The following is a 16,769-nucleotide window of genomic DNA, read 5'->3' on the forward strand; positions in this document are numbered from 1 at the left end:
GATCCATCCCTGAGAGCCTCATCTCCCGGCTTTGATCCCCTCCAGGATGGAGATTCCTCCACTGATCCATCCCTGAGAGCCTCATCTCCCGGCTTTGATCCCCTCCAGGATGGAGATTCCACCACTGATCCATCCCTGAGAGTCTCATCTCCCGGCTTTGATCCCCTCCAGGATGGAGATTCCACTGATCCATCCCTGAGAGCCTCATCTCCCAGCTTTGATCCCCTCCAGGATGGAGATTCCACTGATCCATCTCTGAGAGCCTCATCTCCTGGCTTTGATCCCCTCCAGGATGGAGATTCCACCACTGATCCATCCCTGAGAGCCTCATCTCCCGGCTTTGATCCCCTCCAGGATGGAGATTCCACCACTGATCCATCCCTGAGAGCCTCATCTCCCGGCTTTGATCCCCTCCAGGATGGAGATTCCACCACTGATCCATCCCTGAGAGCCTCATCTCCCGGCTTTGATCCCCTCCAGGATGGAGATTCCTCCACTGATCCATCCCTGAGAGCCTCATCTCCCGGCTTTGATCCCCTCCAGGATGGAGATTCCACTGATCCATCCCTGAGAGCCTCATCTCCCGGCTTTGATCCCCTCCAGGATGGAGATTCCACTGATCCATCCCTGAGCCTCATCTCCCAGCTTTGATCCCCTCCAGGATGGAGATTCCACTGATCCATCTCTGAGAGCCTCATCTCCTGGCTTTGATCCCCTCCAGGATGGAGATTCCACCACTGATCCATCCCTGAGAGCCTCATCTCCCGGCTTTGATCCCCTCCAGGATGGAGATTCCACCACTGATCCATCCCTGAGAGCCTCATCTCCCGGCTTTGATCCCCTCCAGGATGGAGATTCCACCACTGATCCATCCCTGAGAGTCTCATCTCCCGGCTTTGATCCCCTCCAGGATGGAGATTCCACTGATCCATCTCTGAGAGCCTCATCTCCTGGCTTTGATCCCCTCCAGGATGGAGATTCCACCACTGATCCATCCCTGAGAGCCTCATCTCCCAGCTTTGATCCCCTCCAGGATGGAGATTCCACCACTGATCCATCCCTGAGAGCCTCATCTCCCGGCTTTGATCCCCTCCAGGATGGAGATTCCACCACTGATCCATCCCTGAGAGCCTCATCTCCCGGCTTTGATCCCCTCCAGGATGGAGATTCCACTGATCCATCCCTGAGAGCCTCATCTCCCGGCTTTGATCCCCTCCAGGATGGAGATTCCACCACTGATCCATCCCTGAGAGCCTCATCTCCCGGCTTTGATCCCCTCCAGGATGGAGATTCCACTGATCCATCCCCGAGAGCCTCATCTCCCGGCTTTGATCCCCTCCAGGATGGAGATTCCACTGATCCATCCCCGAGAGCCTCATCTCCCGGCTTTGATCCCCTCCAGGATGGAGATTCCACTGATCCATCCCTGAGAGCCTCATCTCCCGGCTTTGATCCCCTCCAGGATGGAGATTCCACTGATCCATCCCTGAGAGCCTCATCTCCCGGCTTTGATCCCCTCCAGGATGGAGATTCCACTGATCCATCCCTGAGAGCCTCATCTCCCGGCTTTGATCCCCTCCAGGATGGAGATTCCACTGATCCATCCCTGAGAGCCTCATCTCCCAGCTTTGATCCCCTCCAGGATGGAGATTCCACTGATCCATCTCTGAGAGCCTCATCTCCTGGCTTTGATCCCCTCCAGGATGGAGATTCCACTGATCCATCTCTGAGAGCCTCATCTCCCGGCTTTGATCCCCTCCAGGATGGAGATTCCACTGATCCATCCCTGAGAGCCTCATCTCCCGGCTTTGATCCCCTCCAGGATGGAGATTCCACCACTGATCCATCCCTGAGAGCCTCATCTCCCGGCTTTGATCCCCTCCAGGATGGAGATTCCACTGATCCATCCCTGAGAGCCTCATCTCCCAGCTTTGATCCCCTCCAGGATGGAGATTCCACCACTGATCCATCCCTGAGAGCCTCATCTCCCGGCTTTGATCCCCTCCAGGATGGAGATTCCACCACTGATCCATCCCTGAGAGCCTCATCTCCCGGCTTTGATCCCCTCCAGGATGGAGATTCCACTGATCCATCTCTGAGAGCCTCATCTCCCGGCTTTGATCCCCTCCAGGATGGAGATTCCACCACTGATCCATCCCTGAGAGCCTCATCTCCCGGCTTTGATCCCCTCCAGGATGGAGATTCCACCACTGATCCATCCCTGAGAGCCTCATCTCCCGGCTTTGATCCCCTCCAGGATGGAGATTCCACCACTGATCCATCCCAGAGAGCCTCATCTCCCGGCTTTGATCCCCTCCAGGATGGAGATTCCACCACTGATCCATCCCTGAGAGCCTCATCTCCCAGCTTTGATCCCCTCCAGGATGGAGATTCCACCACTGATCCATCCCTGAGAGCCTCATCTCCCGGCTTTGATCCCCTCCAGGATGGAGATTCCACCACTGATCCATCCCTGAGAGCCTCATCTCCCAGCTTTGATCCCCTCCAGGATGGAGATTCCACCACTGATCCATCCCTGAGAGCCTCATCTCCCGGCTTTGATCCCCTCCAGGATGGAGATTCCACCACTGATCCATCCCTGAGAGCCTCATCTCCCGGCTTTGATCCCCTCCAGGATGGAGATTCCACTGATCCATCCCTGAGAGCCTCATCTCCCGGCTTTGATCCCCTCCAGGATGGAGATTCCACCACTGATCCATCCCTGAGAGCCTCATCTCCCGGCTTTGATCCCCTCCAGGATGGAGATTCCACCACTGATCCATCCCTGAGAGCCTCATCTCCCGGCTTTGATCCCCTCCAGGATGGAGATTCCACCACTGATCCATCCCCGAGAGCCTCATCTCCCGGCTTTGATCCCCTCCAGGATGGAGATTCCACTGATCCATCCCCGAGAGCCTCATCTCCCGGCTTTGATCCCCTCCAGGATGGAGATTCCACTGATCCATCCCTGAGAGCCTCATCTCCCGGCTTTGATCCCCTCCAGGATGGAGATTCCACCACTGATCCATCCCTGAGAGCCTCATCTCCCGGCTTTGATCCCCTCCAGGATGGAGATTCCACCACTGATCCATCCCTGAGAGCCTCATCTCCCGGCTTTGATCCCCTCCAGGATGGAGATTCCACTGATCCATCCCTGAGAGCCTCATCTCCCGGCTTTGATCCCCTCCAGGATGGAGATTCCACTGATCCATCCCCGAGAGCCTCATCTCCCGGCTTTGATCCCCTCCAGGATGGAGATTCCACTGATCCATCCCTGAGAGCCTCATCTCCCGGCTTTGATCCCCTCCAGGATGGAGATTCCACTGATCCATCCCTGAGAGCCTCATCTCCCGGCTTTGATCCCCTCCAGGATGGAGATTCCACCACTGATCCATCCCTGAGAGCCTCATCTCCCGGCTTTGATCCCCTCCAGGATGGAGATTCCACTGATCCATCCCTGAGAGCCTCATCTCCCGGCTTTGATCCCCTCCAGGATGGAGATTCCACTGATCCATCTCTGAGAGCCTCATCTCCTGGCTTTGATCCCCTCCAGGATGGAGATTCCTCCACTGATCCATCCCTGAGAGCCTCATCTCCCGGCTTTGATCCCCTCCAGGATGGAGATTCCACCTCTGATCCATCCCTGAGAGCCTCATCTCCCGGCTTTGATCCCCTCCAGGATGGAGATTCCACTGATCCATCCCTGAGAGCCTCATCTCCCGGCTTTGATCCCCTCCAGGATGGAGATTCCACCACTGATCCATCTCTGACAGCATCATCTCCCGGCTTTGATCCCCTCCAGGATGGAGATTCCACCACTGATCCATCCCTGAGAGCCTCATCTCCCGGCTTTGATCCCCTCCAGGATGGAGATTCCACTGATCCATCCCCGAGAGCCTCATCTCCCGGCTTTGATCCCCTCCAGGATGGAGATTCCACTGATCCATCCCCGAGAGCCTCATCTCCCGGCTTTGATCCCCTCCAGGATGGAGATTCCACTGATCCATCCCTGAGAGCCTCATCTCCCGGCTTTGATCCCCTCCAGGATGGAGATTCCACTGATCCATCCCCGAGAGCCTCATCTCCCGGCTTTGATCCCCTCCAGGATGGAGATTCCACTGATCCATCCCTGAGAGCCTCATCTCCCGGCTTTGATCCCCTCCAGGATGGAGATTCCACCACTGATCCATCCCTGAGAGCCTCATCTCCCGGCTTTGATCCCCTCCAGGATGGAGATTCCACCACTGACCCATCCCTGAGAGCCTCATCTCCCGGCTTTGATCCCCTCCAGGATGGAGATTCCACTGATCCATCTCTGAGAGCCTCATCTCCTGGCTTTGATCCCCTCCAGGATGGAGATTCCTCCACTGATCCATCCCTGAGAGCCTCATCTCCCGGCTTTGATCCCCTCCAGGATGGAGATTCCACCACTGATCCATCCCTGAGAGCCTCATCTCCCGGCTTTGATCCCCTCCAGGATGGAGATTCCACCACTGATCCATCCCAGAGAGCCTCATCTCCCGGCTTTGATCCCCTCCAGGATGGAGATTCCACCACTGATCCATCCCAGAGAGCCTCATCTCCCGGCTTTGATCCCCTCCAGGATGGAGATTCCACTGATCCATCTCTGAGAGCCTCATCTCCCGGCTTTGATCCCCTCCAGGATGGAGATTCCACCACTGATCCATCCCTGAGAGCCTCATCTCCCGGCTTTGATCCCCTCCAGGATGGAGATTCCACCACTGATCCATCCCTGAGAGCCTCATCTCCCGGCTTTGATCCCCTCCAGGATGGAGATTCCACCACTGATCCATCCCTGAGAGCCTCATCTCCCGGCTTTGATCCCCTCCAGGATGGAGATTCCACCACTGATCCATCTCTGACAGCATCATCTCCCGGCTTTGATCCCCTCCAGGATGGAGATTCCACCACTGATCCATCTCTGACAGCATCATCTCCCCATGCTTCGAACCCCTCCAGAGATAAGTGCAGGGATGCTGGAGGATGCAGGGATGCTCAGAATGTTCTGGTACCCCAGTCATGGTCCTCATCAGACCAGGACATGGTGACCATCTCCCCACTCCCAGTCCTGAGCTCCGTGCAGTTTTTCTAGAAGATGCAGGGACACTCAAAGGATTCAGGGATGTCTGGAAGATGCTGGTACCCAGGTCGTGGTGCCTCCTGTCATCTCTGAAGGAGCTGGTCCAAGCTGCAGGTTAGGGTGAGGGACATTATGGGAGGTCCTGGCTTTCCATCTGTGTTCTGGAGGCATGCGCAGTTTCTGCGGAGTCTGATGTTCTTTTCTCCCCCAGGTTCCCTTGGCCTCCACGTTCCCTTGGCCTCCATCTTCTCCTCCTCTCCACGTTCCCTTGGCCTCCAGATTCTTTTCTCCTCCAGGTTCCCTCTCTCAAGGTTTTCTAGGCCCCCAGGTTCTCCTCCTCTCCAGGTTCCCTTGGCCTCCAGGTTCTCCTCTTCTCCAGGTTCTTTTGGCCTCCAGGTTCCCTTGGCCTCCAGGTTCTCCTCCTCTCCATGTTCCCTTCCCCTCCAGATTCTCCTCCTCTCCAGGTGCCCTTGGCCTCCAGGTTCTCCTCCTCTCCAGGTTCTCTTGGCCCCCAGGTTCTCTACCTCTCCAGGTTCCCTTGGCCTCCACGTTCTCTTTCTCTCCATGTTCCCTTGGCCTTCAGGTTCCCTTCTCCTCCAGGTTCTCATATCTTGGCCATCCCGAGGAGCCCTTTCCCATCCGATGTTTGGTTATCACAGAATCATGGATGGTTTGGGTTGGAAGGGACCTCAAACCCATCCAGTTCCCCCCCTGCCACGGGCAGGGACACCTCCCACTGGATCAGGGGCTCCAAGCTCCATCCAACCTGCCTTGAACCCCTCCAGAGAAGGGGCAGCCACCACTTCTCCAGGCACTGTATCCAGTGGAAGCTTCCCTGGAGCCCCTTTCCCTACTGGAAGCTGCTCTGAGGTCTCCATGGAGCCTTCTCTTCTCCAGGATGAACAACCCCAACTCTCCAGCCTGTCCTACAGGAGGTTCTCCAGCCCTCCCATCATCTCCATGGCTTCCTCCGGCCTCGCTCCAGCAGCTCCATGTCCTCCCTGTGCTGAGGGATCCAGAGCTGGACACGGGACTCCAGGTTGGGTCTCACCAGAGCGGAGCAGAGGGGACAATCCCCTCCCTCACCCTCTTCTCCCACCAGTTTGGACGCAGCCCAGGACACGGTTGGTTTCTGGGCTGGAAGCACACGGTGTTGGCTCACGTTGAGGTTCTCCACCAGCGCCCCGCGTTCTTCTCAGAGCTGCTCCCAATCCAACATCCAACCTCCTAATCCAATCTTGATGAAGTCCCACCAGCCGAAAACGCAAATAAACAATCGGTTTGGGGGGAGTTTTAATTACTTGAGACACAAATAATGAATCTTCATGAGGTGGAGATGGTGCGATGCCCAAAACCCGCAAATTAACGATGGGTTTGGGGGGCAGTTTTAATTAGTAGAGACGCAAATAATGAATCTTCATGAGGTGGAGATGCTGCAATGCCCAGAACTCCTCTGGGTGGAGCTGCCCCATCCCAGTTCCTTCTCCATCCCTCCCAGTTGTGGGTGGAGGTGGAGCTGGGCTATTTGTGTCCCTCTCGTCACCCTCCCAAGTTTAGGACCCTGGTTATTTGTGGCTTTTTGGTGCCACCCAGACCTCAGACGCGCAGGGAGCGGATTTAGCTCCCGGGGGTTGCTCCGGGTGGATGGATCTTCCCGGATTTCAGTAAAGTCTTGGACACGGTTCCTCCCAGCGTTCTGCTTAGGAAACTCTCAGCCTCAGGCCTGGAGAGGAGAACAAGCTCCTGGGTGGAAACTGGTTGGATGGAGGCTCAGAGAGTGGTGGGAGATGGAGTTAACTCCAGCTGGAGGGCAGTGACAAGGGGTGTCCCCAGGGCTCCGTGGTGGCTCCAGCCCCGGTCAACGTCTTCATCAATGACCCGGGTGAAGGCATCGAGGGCGCCCTGAGCAAGTTTGGGGATGACACTGAGCTGGGTGGATCTGCTGGAGGGTGTGAGGTTCTCCAGAGGGATCTGAACAGGCTGGATCCATGGGCTGAGACCAACGGGATGAGGTTTGACCAGGACCTTGGGGCACAACAACCCTGAGCAGCTCCAGCCGAGGAGAAGTCTGGCTGGAGACTGCCTGGAGGAGAAGGACCTGGGGGTGTTGGTTGAACAGGAGCCAGCAGGGGCCCAGGGGGCCAAGGAGGCCAAGGGCATCTTGGCTTGGAGCAGCCCCGGCGTGGCCAGCAGGGCCAGGGAGGTTCTTCTCCCTCTGGGGAGACCCAACCTCGAATCCTGGGGTCAGTGCTGGGTCCTTCACTCCAAGAAAGACCTTGAGGGGCTGGAGCGAGTCTGGAGAAGGGAACGGAGCTGGGGAAGGGGCTGGAGAACAAGCCTGAGGGCCCTGGGGGTGTTTATCCTGGAGAAGAGGAGGCTGAGGGGAGACCTCATTGCTCTCTGCAACTCCCTGAGAGGAGGTTGTGGAGAGGAGGGAGCTGGGCTCTTCTCCCAAGGGCCAGGGGACAGGACGAGAGGGAACGGCCTCAAGCTCCTCCAGGGGAGGCTCAGGCTGGAAATATTTCACGGAAAGGGTCCTTGGGCACTGGCAGAGGCTGCCCAGGTCTTTGAGGTCCCTTCCAACCCAAACCATTCCATGATTCTGCGATATCCAAAGGCAGGACGGGAAAGGGCTCCCCAGGGTGTGAGGATGCAGAGAGCTCAGAGGCCGCTGCCCACCTTGCTGCCTTGGGTTTTGTCCCATTCCCATTCTTAGGATGCCGATGTAACTGGAAATGAAACCAGATCTGAGGTGCCACCAGGATGGGTCAGAGTCCCCGGTGAGCCTCAACCAAACCAAACCATCATTTCCAGCTCCCAGAGATGGGGTGGGACCAGCAGAATGATGGATGGCCAGGAGACGAGAACCTGGGGAGGAAGAGAGCCTGGAGGAGAAGGGAACCTGGAGGAGAAGGGAACCTGGAGAAGAAGGCAACCTGGAGGACGTGGCGTGGAAGGGAACCTGATGGTGAAGAGGACCTGGAGAAGAAGGAAAACTGGAGGTGAAGGGGACCTGGAGGTGAAGGAAGCCTGGAGGAGAAGGGAACCTGGAGGAGAAGGGAACCTGGAAGACCTGGAGGAGAAGGGAACCTGGAGGAGAAAAGGAAGAGGGAGGGCAAGGGAAGCTGGAGGGTGAGGAAGCCTCGATCTCTGCAGAAGCTGCTCACACGTCCAGAACACAAGTGGGAAGCCAGGAGCTCCCGTAAGGTTCTGCTCCTCCTGCTCCCCTGCTGCCGAGTCCGCGGGAGCCGCCAGCGTGTGGGTGAGACTCGGCTCCGCTGATCTCAGCCCCTTTCCTTCCTGACCAAACATTTTCCATCCCGAAATAATCACCTCCCTAAATAGAGCGAGCTCCGAGGCACGAGCCGCGCTCTTTGGGAAGGGGTCGTCCCCTCCTGGGTTCCTTCCTTTCCCAAACCCCCCTGGGCTCTGGGAACGCTCCGGGTCCAGAGCGCGTGTTCGCACAGGACCAATCCGGACGGCTCCCCCCAAGCCCTTGGGGTCCACGATCCCCGTTCCCAGCGTTTCGGAAGCCACCTCCCCATCGCGCTTCCTCCCGGCTGCTTTCCAGGAAGAACAGAAGGAGGTTTGTTCGCTCCCAGCCCTTCGCGAGCCGCTTTCGGGGAGCTGCCAAGTGAGGTCACCTCGCCGCGGAACCGGGGGTGAAGGGCTCCAGGAGAGAAGGGTGGGAGAAACCAGACCAGGAGACGGAGCGGCCGGCAGCTCCGGGCTCGGCTCAGTCCTCTCCCCTCTCTGGAAATGTTGATTTGAGCTTCGTCCGGGCTCGATGGCTGTGATGGTTTGCTCCTCATCGTCCGCTCGTGCCCTTTTCATAGAATCCTAGAATCACCAGGTTGGAAAAGACCCATCGGATCATCGAGTCCAACCATCAATCACTAACCCGTGTCCCTCAGCACCTCGTCCACCCGTCCCTTAAACCCCTCCAGGGAAGGTGACTCAACCCCCTCCCTGTTCCAGTGCCCAATGACCCTTTCCATGAAAAATTTTTTCCTAATATCCAGCCCGAACCTCCCCTGGTGGAGCTTGAGGAGTTTCTCATCGTTCCTCGGTTCAACACAGCTCAGGGACTTCTCTGGAAAGAGTTTGATGGGACAAAGCGACGCAGCTTCACTACCGGGACTGGGTGGCACCATCGGGGGCTTTTGGGAATCACAGAACCCCAGGGAGAGGCTCCTCTTCCCAACCCTGAGCTGGCCCCTCTCTTGAGAACAATCATGGAATCATGGAAGGATGGGAGGAAACGACCTCAGGTTGCACCAGGAGAAGTTTAGATTGGATATTAGGACATATTCCTTGATGGAAAGGGCTGTCAAGCCCTGGAGAGGCTGTCTGGAGCGGTGGTGGAGCCCCCATCCCTGGAAAGGTTCAAAACCCACGTGGTCGTGGCACTTCAGGACACGGTTGAGTGGTGGGGTTGGCAGGGTTGGGTTTTACTCCATGACCTCCAAGGTCTTTTCCAACCCAAACGATTCTCTGATTCCGTGATCGAACCCCAGGTTGGAAGGGACCTCAAGGACCTTCTGGTCCAACCTCTCCTGGCACAACCATGGTCTAGATGGAGAACCTTGACTGCTGGGAATCTGTTACTCCTTTTCTTTAATCTCTTGATGGATTTATTCCTCCTTCCACTGCACCTTCGCTTTCCATGTTGACTTTGGAGAGCTGCGGTTCCACCCCAACACGGTGGGGTTGGGCTGGAGAAGCCTAGAGGGCTTTTCCAATCTTTATGATTCCACGAGTCCGTAAGTCCATGACTCTATAAATCCACGATCCTTTCCTAGACCGAACAATTAGACACAACTAAACATTTTTTTACTTACAAACTCTAAGAAACCACCTTGTTTTTAACCTTCTCAAAGATTTCCATGTGGAGGAGGATTGTGGTGATGAGGAGATCTTGAGTGCAATCATGAAGCTCATGCAAGAGAACCAGGTGATCAGGCCGAGTCCACACGGGGTCGCAAAAGGCAGGTCTTGCCAAACGAACCTGATCGCCTTCTATGACAAAGTGACTCGGCTGTGTTGGTTGAACATGATCCAGCAGGGGCCCAGGGGGCCAAGGAGGCCAAGGGCATCTTGGCTTGGAGCAGCCCCGGCGTGGCCAGCAGGGCCAGGGAGGTTCTTCTCCCTCTGGTGAGACCCAACCTCGAATCCTGGGGTCAGTTCTGGGCCCTCCCCACAAGAAGGATGTTGAGGGGCTGGAGTGAGTCCAGAGAAGAGCAACGAAGCTGGGGAAGGGGCTGGAGAACAAGCCTGAGGGCCCTGGGGGTGTTTATCCTGGAGAAGAGGAGGCTGAGGGGAGACCTCGTTGCTGTCTCCAACTCCCTGAGAGGAGGTTGTGGAGAGGAGGGAGCTGGGCTCTTCTCCCAAGGGACAGGGGACAGGACGAGAGGGAATGGCCTCAAGCTCCACCAGGAGAAGTTCAGGCTGGACATTAGGAAAAACATTTTCCCAGCAAGGGTGATTGGTCCCTGTCCGAGGCTGCCCAGGGAGGGGGTTGAGTCCCCTTCCCTGGAGGGGTTTGAGGGACGGGTGGACGAGGTGCTGAGGGACATGGGTCAGTGATTGATGGGAACGGTTGGACTCCATGATCCGGTGGGTCTCTTCCAACCTGGTGATTCTGTGATTCTGTGAAGCTTGTTCTACAGCTCCCGACTCGTTCCTATGATGCTTTTCTGACCACTTTGAGCTTTTTATGGCCTTTATCAGCCAATCTCATGAGGTTCAACCAGGCCAAGAGCAAGGTCCTACAGCTGGGTCGGGACAATCCCTCATTTCAATGCAGGATGGGGGATGATGTGATCCAGAGCAGCTCTGGAGTCCTCAGCACAGGCAGGAGGACATGGAGCTGCTGGAGCGAGGCCGGAGGAGGCCCCGGAGATGATGGGAGGGCTGGAGAACCTCCTGTAGGCCAGGCTGGAGAGTTGGGGTTGTTCATCCTGGAGAAGAGAAGGCTCCATGGAGACCTTAGAGCATCTTCCAGTAGGGAAAGGGGCTCCAGGGAAGCTGGGGAGGGGCTCTGGGTCAGGGAGAGCAGGGATGGGATGAGGGGGAACGGCTTTAAATTGGGATTTAGACTAAACGTAAGAAGGAAATTCATCCCAATGAGGATGAGGAGGCCCTGGGCCCAGGCTGCCCAGAGCAGTGGCTGCCCCATCCCTGGAGGTGTTGAAGATCACGTTGGATGAGGCTTGGAGCCCCTGATCCAGTGGGAGGTGTCCCTGTTCATGGATCTGGATGGGCTTTGAGGTCCCTTCCAACCCAACTGTTCTATGATTCGGTGCTCTCCAAGGTTCCTTCAAACCATTCCATGGTTTTATGTTTCCTACTCACTGAACGTTGATTTTAAGTCACTGACGTCGTGGGGAGAGCTCCCCTATTGTTCTCTGAGCTTCTGTTTAGCCGACCCACACTTCCTCACAGATTATGAGTTGAGATATGAAAGAACATCGATAGAAGCATAAAAATTCTTATTATTCCATGGTGGGAAGATGATCTGCTTGGTGGGATGAGGAAGGGGTAGGTAGAGCCTGAGAAAGAACCATCTACGTGATCATTCTCTGAGTTTGGAGCAAGCTGGATGGTGAAGACGAACCAGCCGAGGGGACGTTGCTGCACAAATAACGTCGTCGGAGATGGTTTAAACATCTTGCAGGATGCATGAAGTAACGTCTCTGGCTCTGCTGGGCTGGAGAAGGCCCTCGGCCCCAGGACCGCGGCCAAGACGGTCGCTCCAGAGAGCGGAGGCGAATGGCAGGTGTCCCAGGGCAGAGGAGTTGGAGCTGGATGAGCTTTGAGGCTCCTTCCAACCCAAATGGTGCTGTGATTCTAGGAAATGTGTGAAACGAGGTCCTGCACTGGGGTTGGGGTGATGCCAAACATGAATCCAGGCTGGGTGGAGCAGCCCTGAGGAGAAGGAGATGGGGATCGCGGTGGAGGAGAAGCTCACCAGGAGCCAACAACGTGTGCTCGTAGCCTAGAAACCAACCGTGTCCTTGGATGCATCCAAAGTGGTGGGACCAGAGGGTCTGGTGAGACCAAATCTGGAGTCCTGGGTCCAGCTCTGGAGTCTTCAGCACAGGGAGGACATGGAGCTGCTGGAGCGAGGCCAGAGGAGGCCATGGAGATGATCCAAAGGCTGGAGAACCTCCTGTAGGACAGGCTGGAGAGTTGGGGTTGTTCATCCTGGAGAAGAGAAGGCTCCATGGAGACCTTAGAGCAGCTTCCAGTAGGGAAAGGGGCTCCAGGAAAGCTTCCACTGGATCAGGTTGCTCAGAGGAATTGTGGTTGCTCCATCTCTGGAGGGGTTCAAGGCCAGGTTGGATGGGGCTTGGAGCCCCTGATCCAGAGGGAGGTGTTCGAGTTGGAACTGGATGGGCTTTGAGGTTCTTTCCAATTCCAACCGTTCCATGATTCCACGTCTCTGTGATCTTTGAGGTCCCTTCCCACCAAACCGTTCCATGATTCAGGTCTCCAGGCTCCTCATGAACAGACCCTACAGCACAAAATCACACCAGGAGCCAGGAATCCACGTGCCGGGAGGTTTGGATCCACGTAGGGAAGCAGGAGGTGCAGGAGTCACCTCCCACCATTGGGTTCAAAGCTCCGCGGTTGAGTTCCTCCAGCAGCATCATCTCCTTCTGACCCGGCTACGTAGCCAGAGCGGCAAAGCTGAGGCTCCAGTGCCTCGTGCCGGCCGAGATGGTCTTGGAACTCTTCAAATCTCATGGATTTCTTGACCATCCCACAGGGAAGAGGCAAACTTGGGGTCTCACCCCAAACTAACTCACTCCTGGCTTTGGTGGAGCCGTCCCCTCGCGTCCATCCCCACCTTCTGGTGGCCGCGCACGTTCCTAGCAGGTGCCTGCGTATTTTTATCCGCCATCCGGAAGGCCGGAAGCCTTCGCTTGCTCCAAACATCCGGGAATCGGAGCCCGAGGACATCCTAGAAGGATTTCCTGTTTGGGACTCGGGAGTCCAACACCAGGAAGCCTTGGAGCAACCAACCCCATCCCCCTGAGCCGGTTGAGGAGCCAGATGCCACCTCGAGGAAGGGGCTGAGCTACCTGAGCTTGTTGTGGATGAGAACCTCACCTGGTGGGAACCTCACCTGGTGGGAACCTCACCTGGTGGGAACGGGTCCAGTCTGAGCGAGGACGCGAAGAACTTCGTGTGATTAACTAGGGCTGTTGAGTTTGGAGAAGAGGAGGCTGAGGGGGGACCTCGTCGCTCTCCGCAGCTCCTGGAAAGGGGCTCGTGGCGAGGTGGGTCCTGGTGTCTTCTCCAGGGATGCACAAAATCGGCCTCAAGTTGTGCCAGGGGAGGTTTAGGTTGGGTGTCGGGAGAAGATCCATCATGGAAGGAGTGGTGAAGCCCTGGGAGAGGCTCTTCCAATCTCTGGAAGCGTTGAAGGACAAGGTTGGATGAAGGTCTGAGCATCCGATCTCCTGGGAGGAGATCCATGACCCCAACCCACCTCTAAATCAAATCACTCAGCACCACCTCAACGTGGCTTTGGAACCTCTCCAGGGCTGGAGGCTCCAGCAATGCCCTAGGAAGCCCTTTCCATGAAGGACTTGGTCCCAGTATCCAACCTAAACTTCTACTGGTGCAGCTGGAGGATGATTCCTCTCATCCGATCCCAGCTTTGGTCCCTTCTCCAGATGTTCTCCAGCCCCTCAAGGTCCTTCTTGTCCTGAGGGGCCAAGAACTCAACCAGGATTCAAGATGTGGCCTCACCAGGAGGACGATCCCATCCCTGCTCCTGCTGGTCACCCCATGGATGAGCCAAGGAGGTTCTCCAGGTCCCTCTGCTGATACTCCCTGGGCTCTATCCATGGATCCAGGTTCTCCAGGTCCCTCTGCAGACCCTCCCAGCCCTCCACCCACGGATCCAGGTTCTCCAGGTCCCTCTGCAGACCCTCCCTCCATGGATCCAGGTTCTCCAGGTCCCTCTGCAGACCCTCCACCCACGGATCCAGGTTCTCCAGGTCCCTCTACAGACCCTCCCTGCCCTCCACCCACGGATCCAGGTTCTCCAGGTCCCTCTGCAGACCCTCCCTGCCCTCCACCCATGGATCCAGGTTCTCCAGGTCCCTCTGCAGACCCTCCACCCATGGATCCAGGTTCTCCAGGTCCCTCTGCAGACCCTCCACCCATGGATCCAGGTTCTCCAGGTCCCTCTGCAGACCCTCCCAGCCCTCCACCCATGGATCCAGGTTCTCCAGGTCCCTCTGCAGACCCTCCACCCATGGATCCAGGTTCTTCAGGTCCCTCTGCAGACCCTCCCAGCCCTCCACCCATGGATCCAGGTTCTCCAGGTCCCTCTGCAGACCCTCCACCCATGGATCCAGGTTCTCCAGGTCCCTCTGCAGACCCTCCACCCATGGATCGAGGTTCTCCAGGTCCCTCTGCAGACCCTCCCTGCCCTCCACCCATGGATCCAGGTTCTCCAGGTCCCTCTGCAGACCCTCCCAGCCCTCCACCCATGGATCCAGGTTCTCCAGGTCCCTCTGCAGACCCTCCACCCATGGATCCAGGTTCTCCAGGTCCCTCTGCAGACCCTCCCTGCCCTCCACCCACGGATCCAGGTTCTCCAGGTCCCTCTGCAGACCCTCCCTCCGTGGATCCCGGTTCTCCGGGTCCCCCCGGCCCCTTCCCCCCGTTTCTCTCCCCGGGGGCGGGGTCGGGGCGGGCAGCGCTCGGGTTGCAGCCGGAGCCGCCGCTGGATCCTCCGGCAGCGCCCGGGAAAGGGAGAAACCGGGATACAGGGACACCGGGAAAGAGAAACGCTGGGAAAACGAGACCCCGGGATCGCTGAGGAGTCGGCTTCGCTGGGAACCGGGATATCGGGACACCGGGATAACGGAGAACCGGGATGTCGGGATAACGGAGAACCGGGATATCGGGATAACGGAGAACCGGGAGACCGGGATAAGGAGGCGCCGGGGGCCCGAGCTGCTGGGAGAGAGAGAGATCGGGATAGATCCGGGAACAGGGAAGGCGGCGAGAGGATCGCAGCCCCGGGAGGCCGGGGGGATGTGAGCGGGTGAGACACGGGACCGGGAGGGACCGGGAGAGGGATGGATCGGGAGAGGGATGGGGAGCGGGATTGGAGCGGGATTGGAGCGGGATCGGGACCAGGAGAGGGATTGGGAGCAGGATGGGACCGAGATCCAGAGCAGGATTGGGACCAGGACCAGGATTGGGACCGGGATGGGACCGGGAGAGGGATGGGGAGCGGGATTGGAGCGGGATTGGACCGGGATCGGACCGGGATCGGGACCAGGAGAGGGATTGGGAGCCGGATGGATCGGGATTGGACCGGGATCGGGACCAGGAGAGGGATTGGGAGCAGGATGGGACCGAGATCCAGAGCAAGATCGGGACCAGGACCGGGATTGGGACCGGGAGCAGGACTGGGAGCAAGATGGGACTGGGATAGGGAGCAGGATTGGGATCGGGAGCTGGATGGGACCGGGATAGAGATCGGAATTGGCACCGGGATTGGGACCGGGAGCAGGATTGGGAGCAGGATGGGACCAGCAGCAGGACTGGGACTGGGACTGGGACCAGGACTGAGACTGGGAGCAGGATGGCAGCAGGATGGGAGCAGGATTGGGAGGTGGATTGGGAGAGGATGGGGACCGGGACCAGGATTGGGACTGGGATCGGGACCAGGAACAGGATAGAGAGCAGGATGGGACCGGGATCCAGAGCCGGATTGGGACCTGGAACAGGATTGGGAGCAGAATGGGACTGGGATGGGGATCGAGACTGGGACCAGGAGCAGGGATGGGGACCGGGAGCAGGATTTGGAGCAGCATGGGACTGGGATCGGGAGCAGGACTGGGAGCAGGTTTGGGATCAGGAGCAGGATTGGGACCAGGAACAGGGATGGGGAGCAGGATTAGGACCGAGACTGGGACTGGGATTGGGACCAGGAGCAGGATGAGAGCAGGATGGGACTAGGATCAGGATTGGAACTGGGATCAGGATTGGGATCAGGATTGGAGCCGGGATCGGGACCGATGGCTTTTGTTCTCCCTGCGCCCGCAGACAATGGGGAGGGGGGGCTGGGGGGGGGGGGGTCTCGGAGGAGGAGGAGGAGGAGGAAGAGGAGGAGGAGGAGCAGGAACGTGCTGGCTGAGGAGCAGGATGGTGCTGGATGGAGGGCAGGGAGGGTCTGCAGAGGGACCTGGAGAACCTGGATCCATGGATGGAGGGCTGGGAGGGTCTGCAGAGGGACCTGGAGAACCTGGATCCGTGGGTGGAGGGCAGGGAGGGTCTGCAGAGGGACCTGGAGAACCTGGATCCGTGGGTGGAGGGCAGGGAGGGTCTGCAGAGGGACCTGGAGAACCTGGATCCATGGGTGGAGGGCAGGGAGGGTCTGCAGAGGGACCTGGAGAACCTGGATCCGTGGGTGGAGGGCTGGGAGGGTCTGCAGAGGGACCTGGAGAACCTGGATCCATGGGTGGAGGGCAGGGAGGGTCTGCAGAGGGACCTGGAGAACCTGGATCCGTGGGTGGAGGGCTGGGAGGGTCTGCAGAGGGACCTGGAGAACCTGGATCCATGGGTGGAGGGCAGGGAGGGTCTGCAGAGGGACCTGGAGAACCTGGATCCATGGATAGAGGGCTGGGAGTGTCTG

The 16,769-nt window shown here is 57.8% G+C and overlaps 2 protein-coding genes across 2 annotated transcripts in view; both read left to right on the top strand.

The window, feature by feature from the left end:
- Positions 1-4,982: 4,982 nt before the first annotated feature.
- Positions 4,983-6,348, top strand: LOC138734128 (uncharacterized). The gene has a single exon (XM_069881704.1). It carries the CDS (start codon positions 5,234-5,236, stop codon positions 6,266-6,268), a length of 1,035 nt encoding a protein of 344 aa, XP_069737805.1. The 5' UTR covers positions 4,983-5,233; the 3' UTR covers positions 6,269-6,348.
- An 8,511-nt stretch (positions 6,349-14,859) lies between these two features.
- The window catches only part of DCHS1 (dachsous cadherin-related 1), a 54,861-nt gene continuing 52,951 nt past the window's right edge, over positions 14,860-16,769 (top strand). The window contains exon 1 of the mRNA XM_069881673.1: positions 14,860-15,170. The gene's annotated coding sequence lies outside the window, so the exon portion shown is untranslated. The remainder of the gene's footprint in view (positions 15,171-16,769) is intronic.

This window comes from Phaenicophaeus curvirostris, unplaced genomic scaffold (genome assembly GCF_032191515.1).
Source record: "Phaenicophaeus curvirostris isolate KB17595 unplaced genomic scaffold, BPBGC_Pcur_1.0 scaffold_59, whole genome shotgun sequence".
Lineage (NCBI taxonomy): Eukaryota > Metazoa > Chordata > Aves > Cuculiformes > Cuculidae > Phaenicophaeus > Phaenicophaeus curvirostris.

Bases quoted from the DNA above. Each gene is read 5' to 3' on its own strand.
- LOC138734128 (XM_069881704.1), top strand. From the start codon at position 5,234: ATGGGAGGTCCTGGCTTTCCATCTGTGTTCTGGAGGCATGCGCAGTTT.